Source organism: Cucumis melo, chromosome 7, assembly GCF_025177605.1.
Source record: "Cucumis melo cultivar AY chromosome 7, USDA_Cmelo_AY_1.0, whole genome shotgun sequence".
Lineage (NCBI taxonomy): Eukaryota > Viridiplantae > Streptophyta > Magnoliopsida > Cucurbitales > Cucurbitaceae > Cucumis > Cucumis melo.
This window is the reverse complement of record NC_066863.1, coordinates 18,282,702-18,293,439: the sequence shown is the minus strand read 5'-3', so window position 1 is coordinate 18,293,439 and position 10,738 is coordinate 18,282,702. Positions and strand designations below refer to the sequence as shown.

General features: G+C 29.8%; 1 protein-coding gene across 1 annotated transcript; it reads right to left on the bottom strand.

Annotated features, from left to right (window-relative positions):
* Positions 1-400: 400 nt before the first annotated feature.
* On the bottom strand, positions 401-8,219 carry LOC103501162 (2-oxoglutarate-dependent dioxygenase 19-like). The gene is made up of 4 exons (XM_008464663.3): positions 7,884-8,219; positions 7,481-7,716; positions 964-1,291; positions 401-794 (listed from the first exon to the last, which is right to left on the bottom strand). The coding sequence occupies exons 1-4, from the start codon at positions 8,115-8,117 to the stop codon at positions 540-542; spliced, it is 1,053 nt and encodes a 350-aa protein (XP_008462885.2). The 5' UTR covers positions 8,118-8,219; the 3' UTR covers positions 401-539.
* Positions 8,220-10,738: the final 2,519 nt, after the last annotated feature.

Sequence of the window (10,738 nt, the reverse complement as noted above, 5' to 3'; positions counted from 1 at the left end):
TTGTAGGGTTCTTAAAATCCATTTTTCTAGTAGCGGAGGTAAAGACAAATGAGGTTTGAGTTAAAAGGAGGAAATCCCAGACAAGATATGTCCAAGAAGGGGAAGATATGGCATGACCTTAATTAGTCGATGCCACCATGCTCAACCTTGACACCTGAAGAAACCCACAGATAAATTGTGTCCCATTGGCGAGCCGACCCAAAGGATGAAGGGAGAGAAAAGCATATAGTTCAATACTTAAACTCTCTACTCTTAGGACAAAGATTTATGTACTTACTTTAACATCAAAATCTGTGTAGCAAGCACTGCATCAGTTATTGTATATCTTTTTCACCTTATAGGTCACATTCCTTCCATAAATAACAAATTCATGGTCGTCCGCATCAACACTCACATGATCAATATCAAGTACAGTTTTACCCATTCAAATTTTGACATCACCACATACTATTGATAAAAAAAATGGAATTTCAAAGCATGCACAATAATTAAGGTTGTGATTACAATCCAAGGTAGATTACAATTATATTGAAATAGGTTCAACGGTGCAAACGAAAGCGATCCAATATAGATTTCCCTTGAAGTTGGTTAGATTGCATAATTTCCATATAATCTTTGTATTTGATGCTCTTAAACATGGGAGGATTATTGGTGTGCTCATTTATCAATTGAGGTGCAGGACCAACCACCGTTTCATGTGATGGCCCAACTGCCATGCCTATTGAAATCCTTGTGGCCTTATCATTCACCTTTGCTCGGTGCAAAACGCTCTTGTACTTCCCATTGCTCAAGATCTACAACACCCCCAATGAAAAGAAAAAAAAAAAAGAAAATTCAAACTTCTATTACGAAGGAATAGAACGATCAACTATGAAATAAATGATTAACAGCATTTTGAATAATCTATATTCGATCTAAAATGTAAACAAAAAAAGGAATATATGATACAAGTGGGGTGTGTACCTCAAGTTGATCACCAACATTAATAATTAATGAGTTGGGAATGGGATTGACATTGAACCACTTATCATGATGTAAGATTTGAAGGCCAGCAATTTCGTTTGTAATAAGAATAGTGAGAAGGCATAAATCAGAATGAGATGGTAAACCCCTTGCAAGCTCTGGCTGTGGACATGGTGGATACAAATTTGCCGCAAATAGTATTAAGCTTGACTCTAGATCGGTTGCTTTCTCCAAAAAACACCCTTCCAATCCCAAGCTCTCTGATATTCCTCTCACTAATTCTCTTGTCGTTTCTCTAACTCTTGTGCAATACTCTTCCAAGATCCCTCTGCAAAAACAATAATAGATCAAAAAAAAAAAAAAAAAAAAAAAAAAAAAGAAAGAAACCCTTTCGACTTTCAGAAGGATGACAGTTCCCCCCTCGTTGAGGTGTCGAGGTGCTCTGACATCTCGATATTTCAACAAAGATTTTATAGTTCCCTCCTTCTGTCTCTATAAAACTAAGTGCAGATTGGTTTCCACATAACTAAATTAAACCGTAACTAAAAGTGATTTAACATTACTTAAACACAAAACTCACTCAAACATAAAATTTAACTGGGAAGCTAACCACCATTTATACATTTTTATATTTTGCAAAAGTCTTTCTTCTTTCTACATTTCCGTCGGACTCTTTATTTTTTTATAGTAATTATAATAGGTAGCAATTTTTAGAATAATTATTAAGTATGTAGCAATATTTTAAAAAAATTGCAAATATAGCAAAATCTATCAGTGATACACTTCTATCGTTGATAGACTCTTATGGTTTATCAGTGATAGACCAATATTTGCTACATGATCTATCGATGATAGACTCTTATCATTGATAGATTTTGACAGATTTTGCTATATTTGCAATTTTTTTAAAATGTTGTTATATACTTAATTATTTTGAATATAATTGCTAAATTTGCAACTATCCCTTTTTTATAAAACTCCCACAAAGCTTAGAAAGTCCCTCAAATTCTCCCCAACTTCTCCATTGTTCATGATCTAAATCCTATTCCAAATTTCTTTTGTAACTTTATCTTCCTTCACTTTCAAGGTTTAGTATGAGATAAAAGCGTAATCCATGCTGTTTTTTTTTTCCTAACAAAAGAAATTAGTGTGATTTAATTAAATATTGAATGTAGTATGTTTAGTTTGTTCATCTATTTTCTTTCACTTAATTCAATACATGTATACACATCATACTTCAAAAAGAAAAATACACGTATACATATCTCTTAAATAGTTAGAGTGCGCGGAAAACCAAAACTTTTATGTGCTTCATGAACATGATTATTTGGATAGAAAACTGGTTGACATCGTTGATTCATTACTATGTTAAAATATAGCTCTAGTTTTGTTTTTCATGAGAAACTGCTCGATCTAGTATTTAACAATCAAAATTATGTTCTAAAATGTCAGGCTATCTTTTTATGGGTCTTTTTCTCAAAGATCTAACAATTTAATAAATTAATTACATTCTCTATAACATTTTAGAAGCTCAATTAAAAACCCAAACTGAATCATATGTATAATTACAAAAATGTCCTTGCAATTGCACGTGATTAACCTTCACGTTTTTTCGTTTTCATTTGTTCTTCTTCTTTCCTCTGGGATAGACAGAGATAGAACTCTATCATTGTCCATCTTATTCCATTCTAACAAATAATTCTAGTATAATACAATGCTAATTCAACACATGCATATTTGCATGCTATTAGAATCCTATTTTAGATAGATACTGATAAACCTCTATCCCTGTCTATCTAAATAGACATCGGTAGAATACTATCACTTGAAATCTAGGATAGACTAACATAGAACACTATCACTGTCTATTTGATTTCATTTTAACAAATAATCTTAATTTAATACAGTGCTAATTCAACCAATATATTTGAATGTTATCTATTCCGAATAGACAATGATAGACCACTATCTATATCTATCTAATTCCATTTTCTCAATTGAATATATAACTGTAAGAATAGACATTATATTGTATTGTGGAAAATGAAAACATGATTAAGTAAGAAAGTAAATTAACTATATGATAGTGATAGAAAGAAATATACTTCTACCTATTTCTATCTCTATACACAATTCGTTATAAAAGACAAATAAAAAGAGAGATAGACAAAGATATATATCTAGAGCTCTATTTCCGTCTATCTTTATCCACAATTCATTATAAAAGACAAATAACAAGAGATAGGAATAGATATACATTTACAGATAGACAAAGATATATATCTTCATCAACAATTCACTAATGGTAGATAATAAAACTTTCTAAATAAGTTAAGTAAGAGAAAAGTAATAAGTATAAATAAATACATTTGAGATAGACATAGATGGATTGCTATATGTTTCTATCCGAGAGACATAGGTAGAAATTTTAGAAGGGAAAATCTTGAATTTATGAAAAATTTAACCAAAATTATACGGGCTTCATGGTTTTTTTTTTTACTTTATTATACGGACAGTAAATATTATAAGTTTTGCCCCATATATATATATATATATTACTCATTTTTTATTATAATTAGTTTTCGTATTAAAAATTTAATGTTTGTGAACGTGGTGACTGATTCAAATATTTAGTTAGGAAAAATGAAACTAATATTGTAAAAACATTATGAGAAAATAAAAAAAATTCTAACAAAAAATTTAAGGTCTCCTTTAGTAATTGTTTAAATTTTTGTTTTTATTTTTTAAAATTAAGCTTATAAACATTACTTTTACCTCTAAAATTAAGCTTATAAACATTACTTTCACCTCTAAATTTTTGTTTGTTATGAAAACATTATGACAATTTTAAAGGATGTTTCTGTAGAAAGACAAACTGCATTCAAATTCAAGTTTTGAATTGAAAAATAATGGTAAATGATAAAATTGTTGAAAATATTTATAAAACATAGTAAAATTTTAGATTCTACCGATTATAGAAATTGATAAACAGATTTTATCAATGATAGACAATAATAATTAAACAAAATTCTATCAATGAAATACATCGATAAACAGATATTATCAATGATAGACACCGATAAATTTTAAACTTTGCTATATTTGAAAATGTCATTTTTGAATTTAAAATAATATAATAATTTATTTAAAAATAATAAAATGCAACAAATTTGTAATTAAAAAGATATAGGTAACCATTATTTTTTTGTTTCAACATGGGTTAGTTTTTTTCTTTTTCCTAAACACTAAATTTAAACATTAAGATGTATTCATTCTTAAATAAAAATACCTCATACATGCACTCATATACATACACTTTCCTTTAAAGAAAAGAAATATACGCATTATATACACACACAAGTTAGTCGCGGACCAAAATGCATTTCAATTTTAGAGTTTTCTTGCAATGACCTATAGAAAAAGAAAAATAGTGAAATATGGTAGGAGTGATGTTTGCTTTTAAGGGTTCTGCATACCCATCCCAAAACGTTCACAATTGATTTTTATACGAAAGGTCGAATGTCAATTTTGGTGTATGGCAAACCAATGATCGGTTACCTGTCTTAGAAAAAAGACAAGATCTCGAACAAACCACTATCCTAATCCTTCGTCTAAATAAGGATTATCATAATCCTTTTCCAGCCCCAAACAAAGATTATTATAATATTTACTTTTTCATTTTCTTTTTGAAAAAAATGATAAAAAAAAAAACTTTAAAAAATACATTTTGTTTAAAAAAATAGAAAATAAAATCAGGTACCAAGAATATATGATTTTTATTTTTAATAAACAAACAAGTTTTAGTTTCTCAGGAGCAAAATGTACTTTTGGTCACTAAGATATTTGAGTTTGATGTCTATTTTGTTTGTATATTTAATATAAACTTCTATCAATAGTTACAAAATATAACATAATTGTATATTTATCAATAGTAGACATTAATAGACACGGATAAACTTCTATCAATGTCTACTAGTGATATTGATAGATACGAATAGAAGTATATGAATATCTATTAACAACATTAAATTTGGATATGTTTTGTAAATATTTTTAAAAAACTTTTATCATGGATCATATTTCTCCTAAAAAGATTTAGTTATTGTTTATTTTGTGGGCAAAAAATAAAAAATTTAATCATAAGTTATATATATTAGGTGTGACATAAATGAAACCGTATGAAAACACTTTTAAGTAATAATTTTTAAAAAACATAAGCATGTTACAAATGCTGTACTTCCGTCCAACTTCAACTCTGTAAAACTTAAATAAAATTAACTTGCTTAAGTTTTAAAATATTATAAATGCATCTTAAAAATTGGGGAAGCAAATTGTCAAGTAAGTTTTTGTTTTCTAGTAAATATATATAATGTTCGAAATATTCTTGAAACAAAATTCATTTTAATTTTTCATTTCTATACGTGAGAAAGACTATGTTCATAAATTTTTGTAATATAAAACGTTTGAATATAATCCACAACATCTGGCCTTCAAATACATACATACCGACAGCGAGAAAAAGGTTTTCTCCCTAACTTTGGAATAAATCTTTCCTTCCACGTCTTTCCATTCCCAATCTTTTCATTCTCTTTCATCCTCTCCATTCCCCTCTTCTCTCAATCTTATTTCCTCAAATCCATTGGTCATCTTTCTTCTATACCCTCTCTTTTGTTTGTCTTCTTCTTCTTCTTTTTATTTTTATTTTTTTTTTCTTTTTCGACTTAGTTTCTTTTTGCTTTTGTTCTCTTTTAGTTCCTTAAGTAAACATTATGGCTTTCTTTTCTCGTATTCCTTCTCTCTCCCTTTTTTTTTTCTCTTTCTTTTTTCGCTTGATCTTTTTTCTTTTTGTTTAGTTCATCACAGAGATTTCCTGCCGACAAGATGGTCGAACCATTCGAAGTCGGCCGTGACACCGACGTTAACCGATGAGATCCGACTTACGAAAAACTGATGTCAGCGCCTATTCGATCCCAAAACCGATCCCCCATCCACCGATAATAAAACCTTTGCTTCATGATCTGTGTGTCTTTTCTTGAATAAAGAATCTTTTTGAAACTATCTCAATTCTTTATCAGGACAAAAGAATCTATCCTACCTTTTTTTACATAAATCAACAACATGTAACTTTCATTTTGATTCCAACTTTTGCTTTCTGAAATTAAATTTAGAAGTAGCTTTTAATGACTGATAATTATTAGACTAGTCATATATTACCATCTCATAATTTCTCTAGTTAATAATATAAATTGATTAATATCTAATTAATCTCAATGATGCGAGTGTTTTTCTCGTCATCGATTTACCTTTGTCCATTACTAGAAGCTTTTCGACCTCTACTTTCATGTTTCCACTCCTTTGCTGATGTTTGAACATTATCGAGGGAGTGTTAAATATTGTATTAAATTTATCTTCGTTCATCGATTTAAGTTTTCGGATTAACGAATGATTTAAGAATCTAACAAATAACAAAACTATTTAATATTTGTCCAATCACATTTTGATTTCTTCCTTGTCGTTTGTTTGAGATTAAATTTTGAATTTTAATCGATATAATAAAGTCAAAACTTAGTCATTATGTTTGATCTTTGTGATGGGAATTAGAAAGCTACTTACTTCATAATTTATTCTTTATTTATAAAATTTTATCATACAAAGTCTATTCAGGAGGTTTTATCAAATCGTAAAGATTAAAGATTAGGTGTGGTTTGGTAACTATTTTATTTTATTTTATTTGGTTTTTTAATATTAAACCTATTTTTCCTCAAATTTTTAGGATGATTAGCATCTTTGTTATGTGCCATAGTCAAATATTTAGTCAAAATCTATAAATAATTTTTATAAAATTATTAAAATTTGGCTTAATCTTTGAATCATCCTAAAAATAGATAACAATGACAAAAAATTGTAGGTTAAACCAGCTAGCGTGTATAATCATAATTTTAAAGAAACAAAATGATTAGTAGGGAGGTAGATTCTTTTATTTGGACTCCCAAAATATAGGTGTGAACATACTCTTACTTTCTGAAATATATGTCAGACATGGTGATAAGATTTGGAGTGGATAAAGCTTGTTTGCCCTGAAAAAAACTTTGGATGAACATAACATCGCCTTCCACTTCTTTTAATTACCATAGAAAAAAAAATTACATCTACGGAGAGATGTAAACAACATAAGATGGATGCATTTTTTGTCGTCACGGAGGGATGAATCCTTTGGCTGCATCTAATCTTTGTTCTTTTGTAGAAATTTTTTATCCAAACCATAATAGGAAGTTAATTATTAAATAAATTGAAAAATTGTATATGAAGTTTATACGTAATTACCATTTTAAGTCGATTGCGTTGGATTAGAATTTTTTTTCTTAATGCTTAATTAGGTCCCTTTTTCTGTGTGTGTGTGTGTGTTTTTATATAAAAAGATAATATGTATGCATGCTATTTAATTCTACTTTATGAAAAGGTAAGTTTCTTACCCCAAATAGAAAGAAAATTAAGTAAAAGAAGCATTAGGAAAAACCTTAATCTTGTTGGTTTAGTTGGGGCATGAAACTTGGGATGAACCTTGATTTTCAAATAATCTCTCCAAAAGAAGGCCTTCTCCACCTTAGGATTGAAGCTGGTGCCATATCTGATTGGGTCAAGCACATGCTTTGTTTCATACTCTCTCTTCTCTTCCTCCTTTAGTTCAAAAAATTCTATGCAAATTTCCATTAATTCCTTCATCAACTTCTCCTCCACTCCATGATTCACCACCTATACAGAACACCTCTTTAACACTTTTTTTTTTCTTTATTAATTTAAACTACGTTTGAGAAAACGAAATTTAAATAATAATTTAACATAGTATTAGAAAGAAAGAGAAAAAAAAAAAAAAAAAAAAAAAAAGAAAGAAAGAAAACTCTAGTTTTACACGCACGTACCATGAAGAACCCCCAATCCTCGCAGGCCTTCCCAAGCTCATTGACGACTTTGGCTCGTTGTTGGGGAGTACCATTGATGAGAAGAGATAAATCAATGATGGGAATCGAATCTTCTGCACCTTGCGGGGAAGCATCAGCAGTGACATCGTCAAAGCTGTCATCGGTAGCAAAGATAAAAGAAGAAGGAATGGAGGTTAAGTTGGGTGTATCAGCAATGGATTTAACGCTGGCCATCGCTAATATTGGAGTACACACAAGGTTCCTTTTGAATATATATATATATATAACCTGTTAGTTTCAACAATACTTTGAAGGATGTAGATGACTCACCTTTTTTTTCCAATTATTATTTCGCACTGACACGATCCTTTATAGATTAGAGGACGTTATTATTTAGAAGGTATGGTTTTAAATAATTTTTTTAAAAAAATAATACTATTTTAATACATAATGGCATAAATATAGAATTGAAGCAAAAGAATGAACAAATAGGTTGCGTAATCGTGGAAGTGGTCCATGTTGTCCTTGCAATTGTGGGCCAAGTCTACGAGTTTTAATGAATCCTGAATCTGGTCCACGACTTCGGTATTTGATGGCCACCATGCAAGCCAGTCAAACTGTGCAATTGCATGCGCTACCTATGCATAAACTCTCTTTCTGCCATCCATCGTTGATGTTGTCAGCTGCCGCTAGCTCTCGTCGGTCACCACCAGCTATCCACTATCTGTCGCTGTGCATTATGAGTTTGTTTTTAACAATACTTTCACACTTGAAATATATAAATTTAGATTTCTTTATCATCTTTCATGGGTATCTCTCGATTTTATTTTATAAATCTTAATATGCGTTTTGTCGTTTTTTATTTGAGATTTGTGTTTGTCTGTTTGTAGTGTAAATTCAGTTTTGTTTTATCTACAATTGTGATAATTATGTTTTTTATATAGTTTGTTTATGTGTTTAATTTTCCTTTTTTTTTTTTGTTTTTTTTATGATAATGGATTTGTAATGTATTTTTTTAATATATCGTGTAATGTAATTCTTTTAATAATTTGGATCGTCGTGTATTTTATTAGTGATGATGTTACTTGTAATATGGATTGTATGCTTATTTTCTTTTCTATAATCTTCTAATGTCCATTATTATGGATCATGGTTTGTCTAACACAATACAATTATATCAATAACCAACTAACCATTCACAGTTAATGTCTACTGTTGTTTTAGGGTGTCATAGAAGGAAATAGATAGTTGATTGTACAATAATGTTAGACCAACGAATTATACCATATTTACAACAAGTCAGTTTTATCATGGGTTGTACAAATTGGGTTCATCCAATTAGATTGGCATCTAATCTTAATTTTTATTGTAGAACGATGAAGACCAGAAACTCACACTTCTCCAAAACTAAAAGGGTCGAGGTTGTGAATCCCTTGGTTAATTAGCCACATACTTTGCTGAGTTGTCTCTTGATGCTGATGAGATCACCATACAACAGAATGCAAGGGCATACATCATACAATTCATTGGAAGATTCTTATTTGTTGACAAGTCAAACACGTTAGTGCACCTAACGTTTGTTCCACTGTTTGGGTCTTTTAATTTGAGCAGGTGGAGGTAGATATTTGTGCTAAGTGAATGTCTTGCATGGCTATATAGAGAGCTATGTTGAGTCAATCATGCAACAACTTCAGTAGTGCAACAATGGGCACCACTAATTCAGTTGCCTTCTTCAGACTATATTTGGTCACTCGACGTCGATATTTTTTAATTTATATCTTCAATATTTTTTTAAACCTATAAAATATTTAATTGCATTACGTGGATGTATAGATAGAGTGGTATTTTAATTGCATCTGAACATTCGACAAATATGTTACTAGTGCACATATTATCTTTTGATCGACTAATTAATACATGCGAGTATATATATTTTATGATCCTACATGTGTAAGGTGTTAAATAATAGGATTATTATTTTTTAATTTTAGATGAATTGGATGCCATATATACACATGATATTATGTCTATATTGTCTGATTACTGCCTTTAGTGGATAAGACATTTGGTTGACGGTGAATCCTCTAATATACTTTCATATTGTAGATTGGCATAAACCAAATCAAGTATATTAAGATAATTTGTAGTGCGTCAAATATTAAACGGTGCCACAAATGTTTTATATGGACAACAAACTACATAAAATAAATCTTCATGGTAAACATGACCAAGACTAGCAACGAAATGCACGTCGACTATTTATTTATCATTGTGGCTAGCACATTGTGAGAAATGTGCAAAAGGAGAAGTAGAAGATGGTCCAGTTATATCAAATGACTACCTTTCGTTGGTACGACTCAATTAGTAGAAGATATATCACATGTCATGGCACTTATTACTATTGAATGGTAATAATGTTATTCTATTATTATTTTTTTAAAATTTGCTTTCTATAATATTATTTTACATTGGTCACGTTCTTTATACAAAATAATTTTGTCCAAAATGTACAAACGTATTCAGAGCAACACAATATACCAAAATTTGGTTCAATGTGTGACCATGTCAATGTTGAAGAAATCATTTAACAAATACGTCAACTTGATATTCATGACACTGATAGAAGACGTGTTTATTGTAGGCGTCAACAAAACATGCAAGAAGACCATCCTGGAAGACATGCAAGAAGAACACCACCGTGTGACACATAACTTTTTGTTGTATTAATCAACTTAGCCTTTATTGTTACATTTTAAATGCGTTTGGTGTTGACTTTATAAATATGACTTTAGTTGACAAGTGTTACAAAATTCTTAATAGACTATTTACAATTAAGTGTACTTTTTTCTTTATGG

What these genes read in the sequence shown, in the direction of transcription:
- LOC103501162 (XM_008464663.3), bottom strand. Translation starts at nt 8,117, where the DNA reads ATGGCCAGCGTTAAATCCATTGCTGATACACCCAACTTAACCTCCATT. An exon ending in AGGATTGGGGGTTCTTCATG is followed by an intron (nt 7,717 to 7,883) that starts GTACGTGCGTGT and finishes TGTTCTGTATAG; the next exon opens with GTGGTGAATCATGGAGTGGA. An exon ending in ATGTTGGTGATCAACTTGAG is followed by an intron (nt 795 to 963) that starts GTACACACCCCA and finishes GGGGTGTTGTAG; the next exon opens with ATCTTGAGCAATGGGAAGTA.